Source organism: Macaca thibetana, chromosome 10 (assembly GCF_024542745.1).
Source record: "Macaca thibetana thibetana isolate TM-01 chromosome 10, ASM2454274v1, whole genome shotgun sequence".
In the NCBI taxonomy this organism is placed as follows: Eukaryota; Metazoa; Chordata; class Mammalia; order Primates; family Cercopithecidae; genus Macaca; species Macaca thibetana.
In genome coordinates, this window is record NC_065587.1 from 72,179,108 (window position 1) to 72,203,897 (window position 24,790).

The following is a 24,790-nucleotide window of genomic DNA, read 5'->3' on the forward strand; positions in this document are numbered from 1 at the left end:
AGCACAAGATAAAGATTTCTTCTTTCTTTTCTTTTCTTTTTTTTTTTTTTTTTTTTTTGAGAAGGAGTCTCACTCGGTCGCCAGGCTGGAGTGCAGTGGCACCATCTTGGCTCACTGCAACCTCAGCCTCCCGGGTTCAAGCGATCCTCCTGTGCCACCCTCCCAAGTAGCTGGGACTACAGGTGCGTTCCACCATGCCCAGTTAATTTTTGTATTTTTAGTAGAGACGGGATTTCACCATGTTGGCCAGGATGGTCTCCATCTCTTGACCTTGTAATTGCCCACCTTTGCCTCCCAAAGTGCTGGGATTATAGGTGTGAGCCACTGTGCCTGGCCAAGATAAGAATTTATTAAATAAGACACAAAAAGCAGAGACTATAAAGAATAGATTGATAAATTTGTCTATATTAAAAATGGAAATACTGGCCAGGTGTGGTGGCTCACGCCTGTAATCCCAACACTTCGGGAGGCCGAGGTGGGCAGATCACTTGGGGTCAGGAGTTTGAAACCAGCCTGGCCAACATGGTGAAACCCCGTTTCTACTAAAAATACAAAAATTAGCTGGATGTGGTAGTGAGTACCTGTAATCCCAGCTACTTAGGTGGCTGAGGCAGAAGAATTACTTGAACCCAGGAGGTGAAGGTTGCAGTAAGCCGACGACTCTGCACTCCAGCCTGGGTGACAGAGTGAGACTCTGTCTCAAAAAAAAAGAGAAGAAAATAAATATTTATTAAACAATACCACAGAGAAAGTTAATAGGTGAATCACAACCTGGAAAAATAGCCATACATATAATGAAGAAAAGATTAGTAACTGGATATTTGGATATATAAGTAACACTTATGAATCAATATGAAAAAGATAAACAACCCAATAGAAAAATGGGGAAAGACTATGAATATATAATTCACAGAAGAGAGACCCAAATGGCCAATAAACAAATAACAGATTGATCAACCAGGATCTGAATCTCTGTGTTGGCTGAGTAATTAACATCCTTTCCCCTAGTGACCCTCAACAATGGCTGACTGGCGTTGGTGTATAAAAACCCCAAATATGCCAGCCACCTTCCCTCTCTCATTTTCCAGAGTTTTTCCTTGAAATTGAGCTCTAATTGCTCACAATAATAACTGGCTTGATACTGCACCCTGTACTGACCGCCTTTCCTCCTTCCTTGCCTCACTTCCTTCCACCCCTACCTGCTCCTCAGATGATGTCCCACATTAACCTTGAATCCCTGCCTCAGGGCTTTCTTCTGGGGGAACCTAAACTAACATAAAATTGTTTAAGCTTCCTTGCCTGAATCAAACAGATTCTGAGTCCCTAGCAGCTCTGTGGGAACTTTCCACATTAAAAAAACACCAGAAAACAAAAAATGACAGCCTCCCTTAAAATGCATATGGGAGACAGGGCCTGTTGGCTGGGGGCCCACACTATGGCCACAGTCACAGACTTCAAAGCTGCCTCAAGCCTGGGACTCCAGCTCGTGGACATTCTGCAGGTCTGCTTTCTTTCTGTCCTCTTTGAACCTTGTCCATAATCAGTGCCCTTGGCCCTGCCTTGCTAGGGTTCATAGCTAAACTCTCCCTGTTCCTTGAGCCATTTTTGATACGCGGATCTGACTGCAGTCTGTTTAACATGGTAAACACTGCAATCTGGGCCATATCTCTAGTCACAGGCTTTTGGTCAGCCAGTTCCACAGACAGGGTTATGTGTCACCTATCCCCCATTTTGGGGTTCCTGCCACAGTCACAGCGCAAGTGAATGCAAGAACCACTTCACCATAAAAAAGGCTGCCTCACTGCCAGTGGCTTCTCAGATAATGGGAGTTGGTGCCAGTGGCTTTGGCAGCAACATGAGATAGGGACCTCTGTACAGGCATCAGAGGCCTTGATCATGACCTTGGCAGTGGTCTGTATCAGGGCCTTGAGATGGTGCTTCTGGTGGTGCCAGGACAATGTGCTTGTTTCTTTCTTTTTTTGAGATGGAGTTTTACTCTTGTCGTCCAGGCTGGAGTGCAGTGGCATGATCTTGGCTCACTGCAACCTCCACCTCCTGGGTTCAAGCAATTCTTGTGCCTCAGCCTCCCTAGGAGCTGGGCTTATAGGTGCACACTGCCACACCCGGCTAATTTTTTGTATCTTTAGTATAGTCAGGGTTTTGCCATGTTGGGCAGGCTGGTCTCAAACTCCTGAGCTCAGGTGATCCGCCCGCCTCGGCCTCCCAAAGTGCTGGGATTACAGGTGTGAACCACTGTGCCCAGCCAATTTCTTTAGTTAACAATTAGAATACTTATCTGCTCTTATTAAGAAAAAACCAAATGTCTTCCTCTTGAGACCCTCTCTTTTCCACTGAATAAACCCAAGAAATCTGGGGCTTATTCAGTTGAAAACAGCCAGTTCAGCTTCCAAACGAGTCAGCCAAGCCAGGGTTGTGCATCTAACTTGTGAAAAACAGGTCACCTGGAGCGGACACTGTCTGAGAGCCACCCCACATCTACATGGAGATGGCACAAAGGAATGTTGCCAGCTGTGGCAACCGTGAAAATTCATTGTTCAGCTCTCCTGCTGTGGGGAGCGGAGTTGACTGGCAGCCCCAGCTGCTCCCCCTCCGGGTCCCCCACTGCATTTGTGCTAATGCAGGCTGATTCCTACAAGATGCTGCTGCTCTGACAGACAACTCTGGCTCCAGGACTCCCCACTGGCCTGGGAGACCCTTCATTGAAACTGCACTGAGATCTGACACCCTTCTTAACCAATCTTTTCTTCCCACTTTCCTTCACAGCTGTCAGATTTTTATTCCTGTCTGAATCCTCTCTTGCCATTTCCTGTTTCCTTCCCCTTTATCCTTCACAGACGTTTCCCCCAATAAATCCCTTGTATGTCTAATTTGGTTTTGGCATCTGCTTCTCAGTAGACCTCCCAGGCGTACATGGTGCTGGAGCTGGTTCCCATTGGCTTGTGAGGGCTGAGCCTATGTCTCTCTTTCCAATTCCACACTCAGTGACATCATCATGGGAGCTCGAAATAGGTCATGGTGGGAGTATTTACACCATTGAAATCAACTAGTGCTACGCATGAAGGCTTTTTCTTCCCAGTGAGCTGGTTCCTAAACATTTATCAGCAAACCTCTGGTATCTACCCAATAGAAATGTATACGTATACTCACCAAAATACCTGTATTTGATTTCCAGATGATCATAGCAACATGATTCATAGTAATCTCAAACTGGAAACTACCCAAATGTCCATCAGCAGTAGAATTAATCAATAAATTGTTACATCATGATGTTTGTATATAAGTTTCTATTTTATTTTATTTTTTTAGACAGGGTTTCCCTCTGTCACTCAGGCTGCAGTGCAGTGGTGTGATCACTGCAGCCTCAAACTCCTGGTCTCAAGTGATCCTCCTGGCTCAGCCTGTCAAGTAGCTTGGACTACAGGTGTATGCCACCATGCTCTGCTAATTTTTATTTTTATTTTTGAGACAGCTTCTTGCTCTGTTGCTCAGGCTAGAGTACAGTGGTATGATCATGGCTCACTGCAGCCTCGATCTCTTAGGCTCCAGAAATCCACCCACCTTGGCCTCTCAAAGTGCTGGGATTAGCCGGGCAGGGTGGCTCACGCCTGTAATCCCAGCACTTTGGGAGGCCGAGGTGGGCGGATCATGAGGTCAGGAGATCGAGACCATCCTGGCTAACACGGTGAAATCCCATCTCTATTAAAAATATAAAAATTAGCCGGGTGTGGTGGCGGGCGCCTGTAGTCCCAGCTACTTGGGAGGCTGAGGCAGGAGAATGGCATGAACCTGGGAGGCGGAGCTTGCAGTAAGCTGAGATCACGCCGCTGCACTCCAGCCTGGGCGACAGCGAGATTCCATCTCAAAAAAAAAAAAGTGATTACAGGTGTGAGCCACCATGCCTAGCCTGTTTTATTTTTTCTTTTTCTTTTTCTTTTCTTCTTCTTCTTTTTTTTTAAATACAAGCTATTCCAATGGCGTGAGGAAAGAGAGGAATTTTGATACCCTTTTTCATTTCTGCCTCCTGGAACATAGATCAGTGTTTGGTACACAGCAATCACTCAAAAAATGTAAGTTGCTTAAATGAATACACTGAATGAATTGACTGCCTGTGTAGTGTGTGAAGTGGGCTGAATGGTGGCTCCCTCAAAAGATACGTCCATGTTCTAATCCTTGGAACCTCTGGATGTTACTGTATTTGGAAATAAAGGTCTTTGCAAATGTTGCCAGGCACGTTGGCTCATGCCTGTAATCCCAGCACTTTGGAGGCCAAGGCGGTAGAATTACCTGAGGTCAGGAGTTCCAGACCAGCCTGGCCAACATGGTGAAACCCCATCTCTACTAAAAAGTACAAAAATTAGCTGGGTGTGGTGACGGTTACCTGTAGTCCCAGCTACTTGGGAGGCAGGAAAATCACTTGAACCCAGGAGGTAGAGGTTATAGTGAGCCAAGATGGTGCCATTGCACTCCAGTCTGGGCAACAGAGTGAGACTCCATCTTAAAAAAAAAGGTCTTTGCAAGTGTAATTAATTAAGGATCTTGAGGTGAGTTCATCCTGGATCATCCAGGTGGGCCCTAAATCCAATAAATGTCCTTATAGGACATACACACAGAAGACGGACATAGAGGGGTAGGTGATGTTTTTTTTTTTTTTTTTTTGAGACGGAGTCTCGCTGTGTCGCCCAGGCTGGAGTGCAGTGGTGCGATCTCGGTTCACTGCAAGCTCCGCCTCCCGGGTTCACGCCATTCTCCCGCCTCAGCCTCCGAGTAGCTGGGACTACAGGCGCCCGCCACCACGCCCGGCTAGTTTTTTGTATTTTTAGTAGAGACGGGGTTTCACCATGTTAGCCAGGATGGTCTCGATCTCCTGACCTCGTGATCCACCCGCCTCGGCCTCCCAAAGTGCTGGGATTACAGGCTTGAGCCACCGCGCCCGGCCAGTAGGTGATGTTAAGATGGAGGCAGATAGGGGATTTGTGGCCGCAAGCCAAGGAAGCCAAGGAATGTGGACAGCCACCAGGAGCTGGAACAGGCAGGGAAGTGTTCTTCCCTAAAGTCTCCAGAAGCCTAGCCTGCTGATACCCTGATTTCAGACTTCCGGTCTCCGGAACTGTGAGAGAATACATTTCTGTAGGTTTGTTTTTGTTGTTGTTTTAAAACTTTTATTGTTTTTAGCAGTAATCATGTGTGCTCATTTTAGGAATATGGAATACACAAGTAAGCAGATGAAAAAAAAATCTTTTATAATCCTCTGTGGAGAGATTGTAACTTTTGTCTTTCACCCGTCACAAGTTTTTTTTTTTTTTTTTTTTTTTTTTGAGATGGAGTCTCGCTCTGTCGCCCGGGCTGGAGTGCAGTGGCTGGATCTCAGCTCACTGCAAGCTCCGCCTCCCGGGTTCACGCCATTCTCCTGCCTCAGCCTCCAGAGTAGCTGGGACTACAGGCGCCTGCCACCTCGCCTGGCCAGTTTTTTGTATTTTTTAGTAGAGACGGGGTTTCACCGTATTAGCCAGGATGGTCTTGATCTCCTGACCTCGTGATCCGCCCGTCTCGGCCTCCCAAAGTGCTGGGATTACACCTTCACAAGTTTTTATGTGCATGTATGTAATATCCAAATGTACTCTTACCTTTCAAAAATGTCATTCACAACTGGGCGTGGTGGTGCGTGCCTGTAGTCCCAGCTACTGGAAGGCTGAGGCAGGAGGAGTTTCAGCCCAGTTTAAGGTTGTAGTGTGCGATTATCACATCTGTGAATAGACACTGCACTCTAACCTGGGCAACGGAGCAGGACCCTGTCCCTAAAAACTAAAAATTAAAATGATATTCACATATCACTTAGTAACCCTTTTTTCATTTTATATGCTGTCAGGAACCTCTTTTTTTTTTTCTTTTTTTACAAATGAGTAAAGCTCTTCTATAAAAGAGATTTGAAGGTTGGTCCAAATACGGTAAACAATGAGATGAAGATAAGTGATGTATCTAAAACCACTAACAACAACAGGTTAAAAGTAGAAAGATGGACAAAGGTATATCAGGAAAATGCTGATAAAAAGAAAGTTATATGGCATTGTTAATATCACATAAAATAAAAATAAAGGAAATTGCATTAAATAGGGGCAATGATGGTTATGATCAACCTTCCAGTACATCCCTACAAGTTTGTTTCTTACTCTCCTTATCTCGCCTATTTCATCCACTTCTCCAAACATATCTTTATTGCTTAAATGCCTCTTATGTACATCTTTATATTCTGGAGAGATGGAATTAACCTTTCTCTAAAAGTTCCTTCTGTGTTTTCCTCCTTCTCTGACTTTTCCTCAAAATTTGGTTCACTATTTTCTGGCCTTCCTTCCATTGTTGGACAGGGTTTCATCTTATGTCTGTGGGGTTTCTCTTTCTTCCTTCCATTCCTTCTTTTTCCTTCCTTCCTTCTTTCCTTTCTTTTCCCTCCTTCCTTCTTTCCTTTCTTTTTTCCTGCTTATTCCCCTTTGAGTGCAATAACTTCTGGCACTGATCAGGTAAGTTTCTTTCTCCTCTTTGTCTAGTCTTGGATAGTGCTAAGAATAACAGGCCTGCAAAATTTCCACAAGTTGACTCCTCCCTTTGTTGGCCCCCAGCACCTTCGCCTACACTGCTGAAGGAAGCTGGTACCCAGGGGGGAACAAGAACCAGACTAGTAGGACTTCTGCACATGTCAACTCTTAAATTTCTATAGTTTCATGCCACCAAGTTTGTGGAAATTTATTAGAGCGGTCACAGGAAACTAATATGTTATCTGTAATTAGGAGAAATTCTAATGGATTTTAATCTGAAAGGATGGCTTCAGTTTAGGAACTTCTAATTTGAAGTCCTTCGTGGCCATATTTAGCAAAGTCATTTGTCTTTTAACAGTAGTACTGTTTTCATAATATCTGTACACAAGAGAAACTTTTTGTTCTCTGTTGTAGAAATTTGGGGGAGGGGGCATGAATCTAGCTCATTCAATAGAAATTTCAAGTCTTCTGCCTTTAAATTGATGCACTCATCCCAATGCAGGATCGTGTCCCTTGAGCTGATATACAGGTCAACTCCTGAACTTGTGGGACTTGTATGAGGAGGCCACCAGGAGCTCTGCCCACAGATCAGAGGTATAACTTTATGCTCCCAGATCAGGGACTCCTAAACACTTTCCCTTACAGTCTGCCAACGACTATCGGAATCTTATGCTTGTTGGTTGACAGTGGGATATCCATTGGAACTTTCGATGGCACTTTATTCCTACCTAGAATCCTCTCAGTTGTGTTTGTTCCAAACCTTCAGGATCAACCTCTTTCACAGGCAACATAGTACCTTACATTCTAGGTGAGATTTTAACATCTATAATCAGAGAATTGCTTGGTCTCACATTGACTAAAAGTATAAGGAGAACTTTGGGACAATAAAATATATCGATGTTTCAAACCGTGCAGAATGAGGACCGGTGATGTTTGGGGGAAAGTCAGATGGTCAATCAGATCTTATTTGAGCAGTATTCAATCTTTGCTATCTAGTAGATATTTGATAAACAAACATTTGTTGTATGTATTACATACACATGGAGCTATCTATTTGTATCTATTGGTACCCCTCCCAAATTTCCTTTATAGGATCCTTCTTACTGCTGTGAATGTTGTCTGCTGAAAGAGATGTGTCTACAAAATGCTGCTCCCTTACCTCAAAGTGGAATCAATCCTATGGTACAATTCATGCTCTAGTGCTCTCCATAGGATCAGGCTGCAACTTAACTCTAGATAAGACCAGACCACATCCTTTCTCAACCTCCTTCTGGGCTGTATCTTGCTTCCTTCACTGTGTTTCTTCCGAGAGCAATCTTCCAATAAACTATGCACTCAGATCCTGTTTCAGGATTCTGCCTCTAGGGAATCTGACCAAAGACACTGCATGAGTAAAAGTCAAAAATTATAAAATCTATCTATGTCCATGACTCGGAGACAATGCAAGCAAAGATACAGGAAGGGATGGCAGGAAATCAGAAAAAGGACCAAGGTGAGTAAGATGCCTTACTTGAGTGAAAAAGAATAGGCACAGGCACCTTCAAACCAGCCTGCACTAACCAAGTGGATACAAACCCTTTTGCTCTTGCAGTTGGCAAGAACTGTTATTTTAGTGTCTGGACTTAGAGCAATTTGTATCAAAGCCTGGGTGTTCTTTGCCACTGGCATTACAGTTTCTGGGACCTGGAAATGACCACCATGACAAGGACCAGTGGAAAAAAAGGGATTTCAGGCAGAAGAGCTGCATAATCTTTGTGATAAGGCACGTGGGGTCCAACAGAAGCACTTCTGAAGCTACGATGACTACGGCAACCTCCTCTATGAGAAGCAACTGGACAATGATACTAGTGTATTACATATAGATGACTAGTTGTAGATTATATATTTATATACAATTATACTGTCATTCTTAATTCTTAATCAAGTCCCCATCACGAGACTTATTCTTGTCCTTGGAGGAACCAGGATACAGAGTATTCTGGTAATTTATTGTTGTGTAACAAACTGTCCCCAGTTGGCTCATGGCTTAAACAAGTACACTCATTTATTTTGCTTACGTATCTACAGTTTGGGGTGGGTTCAGCAGGAACAGCACCCCCCTGCTTCATGATTGTATGAGGTCCCAACTGGGAAGACTTGAATGGCTGGGGGCTGGCTTCCTCACAGCCTGGTGGTCTCAAGGTAGCTGGACATCTTTTATGGAAGGTGGCTTTCCCAGAGCAAGTGTTCCAAGACACTTCAGGAGGAAGCTGCAAGACTTCTTATGACCTAGCACAAGGTCCCATTTCTGGGACCTCACAAATCCCAGTACATCACTTCCACCATAGTCTATCAGTCAAGCAAATCACTAAGGCCAGGCTAGATTCAAAAAGTAGGGTAGGGCTGGGGGTGGGGGTGGGGCCAAGGATTAGACCTGATCTCTCCACAGAAGGAATGTAAGAGAATTTGCAGCCATCTTTAATCTGTCACACAGACGTAGAATGTGTAGGGGACTCTTTGATAAACGCAGTAAAGGAAAAAGAAGATAGCAGGTAAGATTTTGTTTCTTTAATTGTTTTTAGAGACAGGGTCTTGATCTGTTGCCCAGACTGGAGTGCAATGGTCCAAACATAGCTTACTGCAGCCTCAAACTCCTGGGCTCAAGTGATCCTCCTGCCCCAGCCTCCCAAGTAGCTAGGACTACATGTGCACACGACCACATCTGACTAATTTTTAAAAAAACTTTTTGTAGAGACGAGGTCTCACTATGTTGCCCAGGCTGGTCTCAAACTCCTGGCCTCAGGTGATCCTCCCACTTTGGCCTCCCAAAGCACTGGGATTACAGGCATGAGCCACTGCACCCAGCGTGTTTGTTTTTTAAGGACAAAATAATTTCAGCATGTTCGAAAGCTATGGAAAAAGAACCAGAGAAAGGAGTAGATTAAGGAAGTAAGAAAGAATGCTTGCTGCAGCAAGATTCTAAGGCTTCAGAGTAGCAATATCTAGTCTAGAGATTGCTGTTCTTCAGATGCACACCTTTTCTGTTATCCCTGAATGTTGGTAAAATCATGTGAAACTTCACAGTCTGGGTTCAGTCTTGCTGTGGGGAGGGAAGGGAAAGAAAGGGCTGGTTCACTTCTGGCCCGGAAGAGTAGGGGGAGCAATGTCTCCTATAGCTAGGGCATGGCCTATGCCAGCCTCCCCCATCTGATGGGGTCCTGCCAGAGGGGAGGGCCATGTCTTCAATTTCTCTGCCTTACCCTACATGGCAAAAACATAACCTGCAAACCAGAATGTCAGTGCTAGGGCCTAGGCCAAACAATAGTTTTCCTGTAGGAATGGGGAGTATGTGTGGATGTATAGCATGGGGTGAGGCTTTTGTGCAATTCAGCTTCACCAGGCTTGAAGAAGATGCAGTGAGGACAGTCAGGACTTGAGTATGAGAGTGGGACCTGGGTATGAGTGTGGAAGTCCATCTTAGAACCTTAGAATTCAATGCTCTGAGGTAAAGCTGAGAGGCTCCACAGGTCTATGAGGGTTTTTCTTTGTTTCTCAGGGACTGTAAGGTGCTCAAATTCTGAGGTAGGTGCCATAGGAATATTCCTCATAGCACAAGCGTTATGTCAGACAATGCTCTGCTTATCTATTAGTGAGTAACAAATCTCTCTAAAACTTAAGAGGCTTAAAATAACATAAATCATAATTTATGAAAAATTATAAATAATTCATCATTTAAGGGTTAAATGATAAATGAGTTATTTCTCATTTTGGATAAGTCAGTTAGGAAAGACCTGTTACTGTTGTGGGTAACATGGAACGGCCCAGATGGTTGGAATAACCCAACCCAGACAGCTTTTTCACTCAATGACTGATCCCTTAGCTAGGATGGCTCCACCAGCCTAGTGGCCCAGCTCTCCCTCTCCAAGTCCAAGTGGTCTCTGCACGTGGTTTCTCTACAGCAGGGTGGCTAAAGGGCAGCAGCTCATGACCACCAACAGCTCAAAATCAACGATGCCAGGTCTTTTTTTTTTGAGATGGAGTCTTGCTCTGTCCCCCAGGCTAGAGTGCAGTGGCGTGATCTCGGGTCACTGCAACCTCTGCCTCCCGGATTCAAGCGACTCTCCTGAGTAGCTGGGATGACAGGTGCGTGCCACCACGCCCGGCTAATTTTGTATTTTTAGTAAAGACAGGATTTCACCATGTTGGTCAGGGTGGTCTCGAACTCCTGACCTCGTGATCTGCCCACCTCAGCCTCCCAACGTGCTGGGATTACAGACGTGAGCCACCGTGCCCGGCCAAGTTTGCCAGATCTTTTTTAAGCTGAGAGTTAGAACCAAGACATTGCCACTCCTACCACCTTCTTCTGTTGGTGAAGCTGAATCACAGTTTCTCATGGTCTCAATCATGACCCAGTCCAGATTCCAGGGTCAAAGACCATAAAAGGCTACATTGATGGAAGACATGTCTCATTGAGGGACGCCAGAGTAACAACTACCAGACAAGAAGGGGCAGGTCTATGGGAGCCCCAGTTCCTAATTCTATGTTGCCCTCTCTTCAGAGAAGATGGTTGGAGGGCAAATTGTGGGGAGCAAGGTAACTCCAAACTTTTACAGAATTAAAGGTAGGGGGTCTGGTCAGCTACAGTCCGTCTGTTATCAAGAGGCCTGGCTGTGTGTCTTCAGTCTATTAGGCATTTACTGAGCACAGCCTACATACCAGGTTCTTCATTTTCTGACACAGGGTCTTGTTTTGTTGCCCAGGCTGGAGTGCAGTGCTGCGACTGCAGCTCACTGCAGCCTTGACCTCTCCAAGCTCAAGCGATCCTCCTGCCTCAGCCTCTCGAGTAGCTGGGGCTACAGGCGCGCACCACCACGCTCGGATAATTTTTCTGTTTTTGGTAGAGACAGGGTCTCACCCTGTTGGCCAGGCTGGTCTCGGATCCCAGAGCTCAAGTGATCCGCCTGCCTCGGTTTCCCAAAGTGCTGGGATTACAGGCGTAAGCCTCCGCGCCCGGCCTATGCCCAGTTCTACATGTGTTCTTTCTTTACTCCTGTGTTACAGAGGCTCGAATGAGGCCTGACTTCTACAGTACCGCACCCAGCACCACACCGCGACGTAGCCTCCTGTGCTCTTTCTGTCCAGCAGCTGGAGTTGGGGTAAAGCGCCGGGTCTCTTGGAGGGCAACACTCAACGCGGTCGGCTCCTAGGCATCCAGTGGGGCTGCAACCCCGCCGCCGGGGGCGACAGGCGAAGGTGAAAACCTAGAGCTGGGACAGCGCAGCCGGGTTTCAGCTGGTTCTAGAGTCCACGTCAGAAGACCGCCCCCGGCGCCGCGCGCGCCGGAGATCACTGTCTGCGCCCCGGCACGCACGGACTCGCGCACGCGCCCGCCGGCCCCGCCTACCGCCCCGCTGTGGTCCCCGTGTGGACCGCGCGAGCCACCGTCCGCACAGCCCCGCCCCGCACGGCCAGGCGAAGGGGAGCCGGCCGTGCGGTGTGTGTGTATGTGTTCGCGGGGCGCCGTCTCAGCCCCGGGAAGATGGTGGCTGCAGCGGCGGCGACTGAGGCAAGGCTGAGGAGGAGGACGGCGGCTACGGCAGCGCTCGCGGGCAGGAGCGGCGGGCCGCATCGGGACTGGGACGTGACCAGGGCTGGGAGGCCGGGGCTGGGGGCCGGGCTGCGCCTTCCGCGGCTGCTGTCGCCGCCGCTGCGGCCGCGGCTGCTGCTACTGCTGTTGTTGCTCTCGCCGCCGCTGCTCCTGCTGCTGCTGCTGCCCTGCGAGGCCGAGGCCGCGGCGGCGGCGGCGGCGGTGTCGGGCTCAGCCGCAGCCGAGGCCAAGGAATGTGACCGGCCCTGTGTCAACGGCGGCCGCTGCAACCCTGGCACCGGCCAGTGCGTCTGCCTCGCCGGCTGGGTGGGCGAGCAATGCCAGCACTGCGGGGGCCGCTTCAGGTGAGTGGCGGGTGGTGTGGGAGGCTGGGGCTAAGGGGCGTTCGAGACAGCTCCAGGCCAGAGGCAGATGCTGGACAGAAAGTGGAGAGGGTAGGGCCGCCCCATGGGGTTTGAGGGCCATTTGCTTCCGGGGAGATCATCGTCTCTGGCCTGGGGTCTTCCTCTGTTGGAAGGTGAAAAGGTGTGGGGCAAGGGTCGGGCACCCCGACGGTATTTGTGTGCTTGGGTTAGATTGGAAGAATGCTGAGGGACCCAAAGAGCATCAAAGCCGATCGCTCTAAAACTCGGCCTGTTTCAACTAAATGAGGTATCCAAGGAAAGGTGAGCTAGCCAGGTTTGCTTAAACACTTCCTTTTAACATCCACATGTGCCCTAGGACCCGATGAGTTCCCCGATGCACTGGAGATGTGGGGTGCTCTGAAGAAACAGGGCCCTGGAAATGCTTTGTTGGCTGGAGATAAAAGGGAAAGGGTAGCATTGTAAGATATTAGAGATGTAAGGACCAATGGTCCTTCTAAAGGAAAGTGAGGGAACTAGTCTTTTGGCAAAAGCTCACTGGAGGTGGCAGATTGGAACAGGGTCTGTGGTGAAGAGGGAATGGAAGGAGATTCCTATTTGCCTTGGTTTCTGGACAATATGAAGTTCTGAATTGGCCTGGTTTGGGGCAGTTCCTCTTGGAGAAATCAATAAATTAATTAGCAGTTACCTGTTATTTGCTTCAGTTGTGCAAGGATTTTCCAGATAATACAGACAAATAGATTAGCCAGACTTTGGCCTTGTCCACAGGGAGTTTGGAATATAGCAAGAGAAAGATAACTTACGCACATAACCCTAGTCATAAGGGTTATAGAGTCATTCATGCGTTTGGCAGGTGTTTAGTTTACTGGACACATGTCTGATGTGGGGGAGTGGGGAAATGTGAACAAGACAGACAGGGCCCCTGCTCTCATCCATCTTAACATTCTAGTGGGAGCAACAGGCACTTAACAAGTAAATGAGAGAAATGAACATGCTAATTTCAGGTAATGGTAAATGCTATCAAGAAAATAAAAACAGCATGGTCTGATAGAGAATTATAACCAGTGGTGACTTTTGGAGAAGGTTCTCATTTGAAATGACATTTGATCTGAGACCTGAATGAGGCAATGGGGAGCCTGTGGGAATTCAGGGATGGAGAGGTTGTGGCTAGCTGGAGGGATGCAAGGAGGACTTTGAGGAGGTGATAACATTAGATTTGAGCATTTAAGATTAAGTAGGATTTGGAAATGTGGAGCTAGAAAAAAATTACAGATGGAAAGAAGGGTGCAAACAAAGTTGTGGAGGCTGGAAAGTAAACTTTTGCTGCTGCCTATATGGAAGAGAGTTGTGAGAGAGGAGTTTGGAATAACAAAATCGTAGACTTAGGTAATGTTAGGTCTTCTAAGGAACTCAGAGAACGTTGAGCAGATGAGCTCTTTAGTTTTATGGATGGAGAAACCAAGTGACTTCAGGATCACTATGCAGTGATCCTGCTGCATAGTGAAGCATAGTGAAGCTGCTTTTGTAACTTAGGGTGTTCCGATTTATGAATTTCATTAATCTACATGTATTTGTTGAGGGCTCCTGTGTTTTAAGTTGTGAGATACAGTGGTATGCAAGACAGGCACAGTCCTGCTCTTATGGAGCTCATATTCCAGCTTGGGAGTAAAAAAATCCAACAAAAATTTTATTGTAATTTTGTTTAAGGCTGTGGAGGTAAAGAACAGGAGACAAACAGAGGTCTTGACTTAGTCTGGGGGTAATGTAAGTCACTGAGGAAGTGATGTGAAGTCTAAGGGGTTAGATGGTACTACCTACGTGAGGGGTGGGGTGCTGAGGGGCCAGCAGGTACAGAGGCTTGGGGATGAAGGGGATGATGGCAGCCTGGATGGAAGACCAGGTGGCAGGAGCAGAGAGAGCAAAGGGGAGCTTGACAAGACTGGAGAGAAAGGCAGAAGCCAGGCCAAGTGGAGATCTGTAGGTTGGATTGAGAATTTTGACCTTTAGCCCAAGAGCTGTGAAATGGCGTAGTTCACTCCTATTTTCATGACATTATAGGCTTTTAGATTGGAGCCAGAATACAAATGGCCTTGAAGGGAGGCCAGGGCATTTTCAATTTGAGAAGCTTCCAAGATCAGGTGAGTGGATGGTTGAGTCAGATGAGGATCCTTCAAGTTCTGAAAGTCTGGGACACAGTAGTAGGCAGTGGGGACCCACAATGTGGGAAGGGGACTTCATAGCAAGATCAATCTGTAATGTTCAGAGTAGGTTGACTCACTTTGGGCATGAGAAATAGTGGGTAGCTAGGTGGGATCTGTTGGCATGGGTCAGAGCAGTGGTAATGAGAGCTTGTGGTATTGTAGAGGTGAAATGGACAAGTCTTCCCTGTGAATTGGTTTGCTCTTGGAAAGGTGGGGGATGGTGAGGGAACGAAAACTAGATCCTATCTTGGGTGATAGATTGGACAATGATACCTTTAACAGACACAGGGACACAGGAGCAGGTGTTAGACATTTAATTGCACACATGCCGAGTTTAGGGTGCTCTCAGAGTACACACCTGGCAGATGTTAAGTTTGGAGTCGTTGACCTATGAGGGAGATTGCCAGGGAGCTCTCTCTGAGAGTCCACATGGAAAGCCCAGAGGATTGGAGAAGAGCTACTTGTTGCAGGGAACAGGCAGTCCTGACAATGGTTGTCTCAAATGGTGTCACAGATGAGTGAAGGGACTCCCCTGCTTATTGTGGACATTCCCTTTGAGGTGATTCTAGGTGATGTCAGTGCTGTTTCCTGGGTAGACAATTATGACTTTGGTCCTGATGATACCATTATATTTTGTGGGCTTCGGGATTTTGCATTTTTAAAAATGAAAGTAGGAGGAACTTATGACTCTGGTCTTTTAAAAAAACTCAATAGGCCGGGCACGGTGGCTCACACCTGTAATCCCAGCACTTTGGGAGGCTGAGGCAGGCGGATCATGAGGTCAGGAGATCAAGACCATCCTGGCTAACACGGTGAAACCCCGTCTCCACTAAAAATACAAAAAATTAGCTGGGCGTGGTGGCGGGTGCCTGTCGTCCCAGCTACTCTGGAGGCTGAGGCAGGAGAATGGCGTGAACCCGGGAGGCAGAGCTTGCAGTGAGCTGAGGTCGCACCACTGCACTCCAGCCTGGGCGACAGAGCGAGACTCCGTCTCAAAAAAAAACCCAAAAAAACAAACAAAAAAAACAATAAAATTTTAGTCAAGGGTGGGCATGGTAGCTCATGCCTGTAATCCCAGCACTTTGGAGGCTGAGGCGGGCGGATCAAGAGGTCAGAGTTGAGATCAGCTTGGTCAACATAGTGAAATCCTGTCTCTACTGAAAATACAAAAAATTACCTGGGCGTGGTGGCGGGCGCCTGTAATCCCAGCTACTCAGGAGGCTGAGGCAGGAGAATCATTTAAAACTGGGAAGCGGAGGTTGCAGAGCGCCGAGGTTGTGACATTGCACTCCAGACCGGGCGATGGTGTGAGACTCCATCTCAAAAAAAAAAAAAAAAAATTTTAGTCGAAGTATTCTTTTGGGGGCAAGAGTGAAATGTTGGTTTTGATTACAGTGGTTTGTATTTTGATTTAACTTACAAACTTCTTTGTTATTAAAAGACATTAAATGAATACCTTTCTGATTTAGAATGGCATCAAGTTGGAGTGTTTTCTGAGCTTTTTAGTCCTGTAAATCCTGTGTTATAATTGCCGTTATAGGGTTTTTTCATTAATTGAAGGGAACATAGGCTAACAAGGAGTGGATTTCCCTAAGGTTATCACTGAGTGCATACTATGTGCCACAGAGCATTTTCATGTACATTGTATTATTTAATCCTCAGGACAACTCTCAGGGTGTTGTATAAAATTTAGATTATTGAATTATTGTCATTAGTAACATTTTTTCTAAATAAAAGATGACATATAGGTGTATATATGTATGTGTGTGTGTGTATATATATCATGTCATGTATATATATACACATATATATATGTATGTGTATATATATTTATTTTTTTGGAGTCAAGGGTCTCCCTTTGTTGCCCAGGATGGAATGCAGTGGCATGATTATGGCTCACTGCAGCCTCAACCTCCTGGGCTCAAGCAGTCCTCCTCTGTCAGCCTCCCATGTAGCTGGGACCACAGGCACATGCCAACACACCCAGCTAACTTATTTTTGTGTGTGTGGTAGTGAGGAGCTCTCACTTTGTTGCCCAGGTTGATCTCAAACTCCTGGGCTCAAGTGATCCTTCTGCCTCTGCCCTGCAAAGTGTCGGGATTATAGGTGTGAGCTACCACACCCAGCCACTACTATTATTACTGTATGTGCTGGGCACAAAACAGATGTCTGATAAATGCTTATTTCCTTTCTTTTTTTTCTTACAGAAGGTACATCCTAACATTTTCAGGCTCAGTCCAATTCACCAGATTATTCTATTCAATTCTCCCAAACATTTTCTATAGCAGGAACTTAAAATAATTGAATGCACATTAAATTCAAAATTCAAAAACGAGCTTAATTTATCTTATGGGCATATTTATCTTTTGAAGAAAAATTACACTGGTGACATTACAAGTAGAAAAAAATGATCACTGAATTATGAAGATTCACGTAAGAATGAATGAAAGTGGTACTGCCTTAGAAATCACACACCAAAGATTCTATAGGTATTTTTATTAAACTGACATCCTTTAACTTATCCTTTAAAATTAGTCATTTCTATGTCATCTTTTATTTAGAAAAAATGACGTCATGTCATATCATGTCAATTGCATATTATTTCTAATAGGCAGCTGACATGATATATATATACACACACACACACATACACACTTATATAGGTGTATATATGTGTGTGTGTGTATGCGTGTATATATATATATATATATATCATGTCAACTGCCTATTAGAAATAACTCCCTTTGGTCCTTAGAGTGAAGTTATTCCCATTTCACAGATGAGTAAACTTGGATGTACTGAATAACTTGTCCAAGGTCACAGAAGTTGTGCACAATTGGGATTTGAACTCAGGGTTGTCTAATGCCCAAACCTGTGTTCTTTTTATTGTACCATTTGGCGTCTCATTTTTTTCTGAGTCCAATCACTCTTTATGAACGTTCTTTAAAGAACTGACCTAATTCCAACAAACACTTTGAGAAACAAAGGAAGGAAAATAGATTTTTACAGTAGGAAAGCTAACATTTTAAAATCTTAAATTCACTTGAATCTCTCTGGCTGCCGATCTGAGGACCTAAATGCCTTTTTAACTAGTGAAATGAAAATTCTTGCCTGGGTGCAGTGGCTCATGCCTCTAATCCCAGCACTTTGGGAGGCCGAGGCGGGTGGATAGCCTGAGGTCAGGAGTTCAAGACTAGCCTGACCAACATGGTGAAACCCCTTCTCTACTAAAAACTCAAAAAATTAGCCAGGCATGGTGGCGAGTGCCTGTAATCCCAGCTACTCAGGAGGCTGAGACAGGAGAATCGCTCAAATCCAGGAGGCAGAGGTTGCAGTGAGCCGAGACTGCGCCAGTTGCACTCCAGCCTGGATAACAAAAGCAAAACTCTGTCTCAAAAGAAAGAAAGAAAATTCTCGAAAATAAAATGTGAAGAAGTAAAAAGTTAAAAAATTTTTTTTCTTGTAGTAATTACTAAGTAATGTTAACTTCAAGCCCTAAATTTATGTTCACAAATTTAGGCTCATCTGTTTTCCCCAGTACATTATAAGTTCCATGAGGGCAGGGGCCTGGAGCATAGTGAGCAGTAAATATCTGTTGAATAAAGGAATGAAATTCTGTAATTTACTTCTTATGACTTTTTAAAAAGTCATCTTTACCCACGTGCCTGCCATATATGTCTTCTGTCCTTATATTGCTCCTGAACTTCTCTGTCTTCCACTGTTTGGTGGGCATCTTTGCTGGGATGTTTTATTGTCACCTCATACTGAACCATGTGTAACACCAAACTTCCTATCCTCATTGAAAAAAATAGTCTTTTTCTTTGTACTTCCTTATTTGGTTTAGCTAAATCCAAATTTAGCTAACCAAAGGTCAAAACTTAGGAGTAATCTTTGGCTCTTTCTACCTGTTTGTTTTTTCTGCTCTTACACTGTATAAATTTGTTTCTTTTCATTTCTTCTGTTGCCATTCTAGTGCACCTAGTCCTTCACCTCATTGCTGACCTGCTTCTGTTGCACTTTAACTGTTCTCTTACACCTGCAGAGTCTGTTTCACACTTTGTCATATCAGTCTTCTAAAAACAGTGATAGACTGGATAAAGAAAATGTGGCACATAGACACCGTGGAATACTGTGCAGCCATAAAAAAGGGTGAGTTCATGTTCTTTGCAGGGACATGGATGAAGCTGGAAACCATCATTCTTAGCAAACTAACATAGGAACGGAAAACCAAACACCTGTTCTCACTCATAAATGGGAGCAGGGAGGGGAACATCACACACTGGGGCTTTCGGTGGGTGGGGGGCTAGGGGAGGGATAGCGTTAGGAGAAATACCTATTGTAGAATATGGGTTGATGGGTACAGCAAATCACCTTGACATGTGTATACCTATGTAACAAATCTGCACGTTCTGCACATGTATCCCAGAACTTAAAGTGTAATAAAAAGCAAAAACGTATCTCTTATTTTACTTCTTTTATTACCTCTAAAATGATCCTCAGCAGAAGGCTCCCATTCCCTTCACATCCCTTTTTTTCCTAACCAAATCTTTCCACTTTATGGTTTTTCTATGTTTGCTAAATTCAGCACCTCCCTCCTCACTGCTCCCCCATTCTTTCTTTTCGTCTCTACTTACCAAGGCCCATTTTCAGTTCTCTATAATCTATAATAATTAATTTTCCCAAATCATACCTTTTTTTTTTTTTTTGAGAGACAAGATCTTGTTCTGTCATCCAGGCTGGAGGGCAGTGCTCCTGGGCTCAAGTGGTCCTCCCACCTCAGTGTGCCCAGCCAATTTTTAAATTTTTTTGTAGAGATGAGGTCTCACTTTGTTGCCCAGGCCAGTCTGGAACTCCTGTCCCCAAGAGATCATCTCGCCTTGACCTCCCAAAGTGCTGGAATTACAGGCATGAGCCACTGCACCTGACCCCATTATCTTCTTTTGAAATAAGTCATCAGCTAATTCACTTCATAAATATCTGCTGAATATTATGTGTTAGGTACTGTGCTGTTCCTTGAGGATATGAAGGTGTATAAGAATCAGGCCTTGCTTTCCCCTCAGAGAACTTACAATTATAACTATGAAGGGAAGACAGCTACGTGCACAGCAATTAGAACTTCATAATAAAAATACAGGCAATATGTGTTGCTGGACTAAGATGTGATCAACTAACTCTTTTGGGGGTTCTGGTGGAAGACATCACAGAAGAGAGGACATTTGGGCAGGTCCGAGAGGTTTAGTATGAGTAGACCATCTTGGGGAGAAAGGCATTCCAGAAGGAATGAAGAGCTGATCTGCAAAGGCAAAGAATTATGGATTATCATACTTAGTGTATTAATTTCCTAGGGCTGTTACAGTGAAGTACCACAAACTCATGGCATAAAACAACAGAAATTTATTCTCTCATAGTTCTGGGGGCTAGAAGCCTGAAATCAAGGTACTGGCAGGGCCACCATCTCTCTGAAGACTCTGAGGGAGGATCTGTTTCATGCTTTTCTCTTCGCTTCTGGAGTTGCCAGCAGTCCTTGGCATTTTGGCTTGTAGATGCATCACTTCAGTCTCTGCCTCCGTCCTTTCAATCTCACGTGCTACTCTCCCTCCCTTTGTGTCTCTATCTTTTCTCTTAAGAGTACCAGTCATATTGGATGTACGAGTATTACGTCATCTTAACTTTGTTGCATCTGCCAAGGCCCTGTTTCCAAATAAGGTCACATTCACAGGGACCCAGGGTTAGGACTTTGACATATCTTTTTGGGGAACACAGTCCAACCCACAGCGTGTGGAGAACTGAATGTGGATGCATGTTGTTGGAACATAACTTTTGAGGGGTGTAATGGAAGGAAGGGGGTGAGATTATAAGGTTGTAATGGACTCTTCATCCCTTCCCGACAATCTGCAGCTTCACGTGCATGCTTGACCTAGGATAAGCCCTCAGGGCATTCCAGTTTCTGGCCGTGCTGATTGTTTGGAAGTGGGCTTATGATTGATTTTAATGGACTCAATCAGAGTGAATCTCAGGACTTTTGTCGGAGATCCCTTTCCTCTGTGGGCATTTAGAAGGACATGTGTTGCCTTCTTTTCTGTGTGGGGAGGCCATAATGCCTAGAACTGTTAGAGTTACCATTGCTGTTTTAAGGAATTTACCTCAGGTCAGAGCAACTCCCAGAAGATGGAGGATGACAGAGAAATGGAGCCGGAGACCTGATAACTTTCTGAATCTCTGCATCAAAACTTGCCTGAAGGTGTAATTTTTGGTTTGAATTACTGCAGTCTGTGTTTTTCTTAAGCCGGTTAGAGTTGGATTTCCTGCCACTTACAGTAGAACAATTCCTAACATACAGAGGGAGGGAGGGAGGGTCAGCTGACTAGGGTTAGTCAGTTAGGGCTTCTGTAACAAATTACCATAGACTTTATCTCTATGAAAGGTTCCCAAGATGGGCAGATGCTTTTTATTTACCACAGTATAGAGAACAGGTATGTACATAGGATAAAAAGGAGAGTATGTTTATGATCAAAACAGTTTTGACCATATAAATGTGATTAAGTGATTTAATATATTTGTAGGATATTTTTATCTTAAGAAATATAGAAGTGGGTACCTAGTGTTATGACTGAACAGAAATCTTACACTGGTTTTTCTGTTTAACACAATCATATTTCCAAAACTGAAATGAAACTGTAGTTGTACTTTTTGAAATACTTGTGTCTGGAAATTGGCCATTAACTTACTATGAAACTTGTTTCCCACTTAAATAATATTGTACTATTTTCTGTGAATTCCCACATGCATTTTGGCAAGTGACTTCCATCTATATATTATATACTATTCTCATCTTTCATTTCATTACTTTGTTCCATCCATTTTCCCTTTTCTTTCTATACTTTCAAACTGGTCTGTTATTATTAACGTGACTTCCTTCTTATGATGGCTTTCTTATATTTGTCTTGCTTTTTTTTCCCACTTTTCATTTTCTTTATGTCATATCTCTTTAACTGCTTTTCTTTTATCACTGAGACCATGGTTTGATATCATCCTTTCAATTAAAACATTAAAAAAAATTTTTTTTCTTTTTCTGCTAGTGGATTGATCTTCGAGTGTTTGAGACAGGGTCTTACCCTGTCACCCATGCTGAAGTGCAGTGGTGCAGTCACTGCTCACTGCAGCCTCAACCACGTTGAGCCTCTGGGCTCAAGTGATCCTTCCACCTCAGCCTCTTGAGTAGCTAGAACTGCAGGTGCGCACCACCATGCCTGGCTAATTTTTTAATTTTGTAGAGATGAGGTCTCACTATGTCACCCAGGCTGATCTCGAACTCCTGGACTCAAGCAATCCTCTCATCTTACCCTGCCAAAGTACTGGGATTACAGATGAGAGCCATCATGCTTGGACCCTTTAAATTTTTAATTCTTAAGTTTTCAGTTTTTCTGTTTATGTTTTGGGTGGACTTCAGTTCTAGCTATTTATTTACATGTTTACCTATTTAGAATTTTCTGGTTTTCACTTAGAGAAGTTAATTTTAGTAATGGGTGAATTTCCTTTTTTTTTTTTTTTAGAATTTGACATTAAAAGTATACAATTATTAAATGAATGAATTTTCCAATTAATTTCTCGTGGTCCTTTTTGTATTCGAATAATTTTTTGATTGGTTTACTAAGAAGCCAGTAAACATTAGGGGCTGGAATTCTGTCAGCTGCTGTTAAGAGTCACATAAGTAACCTCCCTTGACCTGTGTTTTCTCAATTTTCGAATTCACAGATTCTTTCACAAAAATGTATAATCTTATGGATTCTCGTAGGAATTAAAAAATAATAATCCTTTAAAAAATGTATCCTGTTTTTAAGATAATTTTAAATAAAGTAAAAGTAGTTTGTTAATAAAGATTATAAGGTATATTTTAAATATAATTTACAATGATATTCAAAGGAAAATTTGACCTTACTCTATTTAAAACATGGTGCATATGTTGTTTTATGTGCTTTAATTATGTAAGGAAAAGTGTGAGTTGTAGACAAAAAAAAAGACATTAAATTTTGGTATAAAATGTATATTAAAATAGAGATTGAATTTAACTGTGTTTTGTGCTATTAAAAATAGTTTACCTGTCCTAACGTTTTATATTCATAAATTTGTGCTTTCACAATTATTTTTTAGAATTTTTTTTGCATGTTTTGATTCTAAATGATAAAATGATAGCGATTTTCAGCTATTTGTAAGCATTTCTCTACAAATATCACACTTCCTGTTTGGATAGTTTTTCTCTAAATTGAATGAAAAGGCCAACCTGGCTGTAATTGTCACTCAGTTTTCCCTTTTGAACACTTGTTATTGAAGTACTGAAGATATCTTGTCAAGGATTTTGATCAGAAGGTTTGGCAAAGATGATCTTGAGATCTGCAGAATTAGATTCATTTTATGCCTTCTCATAACTTATATATAAATATCATTGTGTCTTATGCTTCTCTTTTGATAGATGCCATGACTGTCTTTTAATGGGAGCAGTATTTGGCCAACTCTTTGAGAAACACTGACCAATACTGACAAAATGTGTAACTCATTTCTTTAAAGTGATAATATGTTTAGTGCTGGTTCAGTCTCTGAACTAACTATAACTTCCTATTAATATGAAATATTCGAAGCCTATGGAAGAGATGCAAGGAATATCTCTTTGTACTTGCAACCTGGTTTTTCTGAATTTTCTTCATATTAATGTTATTCTAAGTAACAAAATGTTACAGATACTGACCAGGGTCCCCATGTTACCACCCCGTCTTAATCCCTGTTCACCATACACTTTCCCCAGAGGTAACTAGTATGGTGAAGTTGATGTTTATTATTTCTCTTGCATGTTTCTACTCTTATTACAGATACCAGAGAGAAAGTACAGAGAGATATTTCTGCGAACAATATCTTGTTCCCAAAAACATGTAGCATTTTTTAATCTTGAGATGAGATATGCTGGAGGTTTATCTGTTGATAAATGTAGTTCTAGCAGATTCATAGTTAATATTAATTACAGAAGGATTCCAGTTTACTGACCCGTTTTCCTGCTGATGGGCATTTAGAATTTTTCAACATTGGCTGTTACAAATAGTGCTACAATTACATTCTTTTTTTTTTTTTTTTTGTGACAGGGTCTCACTCTATCACCCAGGCTGGAGTGCAGTGGTGCAATCACCACACACTTAGGTGATCCTCCTACCTCAGCCTCTGGAATAGCTGAGACTACATGCATGTGCCACCGCACCCAGCTAATTTTTTGTGTTTTTAGTAGAGACCAGGCTTCACTATGTTGCCCGGGCTGATCTTGAACTCCTGGCCTAAGCAATTTGCCTGCCTGGGGCTCTCAGAGTGCTGGGATTATAGGTGTGAGCCACTCTGCCCGGCCCAATTAACATTCTTTACCTATCTCTTTATGCATATACATGTGTGATTTTTCTCTAGGGTAGTGATCTTCAGTCTTTTGAAACACCTCGAAAATAACTGAAATTCTTTTTACTTCCTTGCTTTTAGGTTGACATGCAGTTGACACATTATTTAAAAAAAAAAAAATGAATTTATAGAGTTGCAGAGATACAATTTCTGTATAGTATAAATAGAGCTGCTGAAAAAAAAACCCATTATACAGTATTACCTTAAAAATATATTTTGAATAGAATCCAATTCCATAGCAGTTTAATAACCATCCTCATTTTAAAAAATATATGAGGCCAGGCATGATGACTCACACCGTAATCCCAGCACTTTGGGAGGCTGAGGTGAGAGGATTGCTTAAGCCCAGGAGTTTGAGAACAGTCTGAGCAACACAGTGAGACCCTATCTCTATAAAAAATTTTAAAAATTTGCAGGGTATAATAGCACATAACTGTAGTCTTAGCTACTTGGGAAGCTGAGGTGGGAGGGTCACTTGAGCCCAGCAGTTTGAGGCTGCAGTGAGCTAAGATCACACTACTGCATTCTAGCCTGGGTGACAGAGAGAGACCTTGTCTCTTAAAAAGCCCCAAAAAACCAAAACCCATATGTAGTAAATGTTATAATTCTTTTCCTTTATGGCTTGTCCTTTTTGTGTTATATTTTAAAATTCCTGTACTA

General features: G+C 43.7%; 1 protein-coding gene across 2 annotated transcripts in view; it reads left to right on the forward strand.

Moving 5' to 3' along the window:
• Positions 1–11,979: 11,979 nt before the first annotated feature.
• The window catches only part of ATRN (attractin), a 176,767-nt gene continuing 163,956 nt past the window's right edge, over positions 11,980–24,790 (forward strand). Inside the window, exon 1 of one of the 2 annotated variants that reach the window (XM_050745651.1) lies at positions 11,980–12,482. In XM_050745651.1, coding sequence (XP_050601608.1) covers positions 12,070–12,482 — 413 coding nt within the window. In that variant the 5' untranslated portion in view covers positions 11,980–12,069. The remainder of the gene's footprint in view (positions 12,483–24,790) is intronic. The other variant, XM_050745652.1, reaches the window with a different exon arrangement.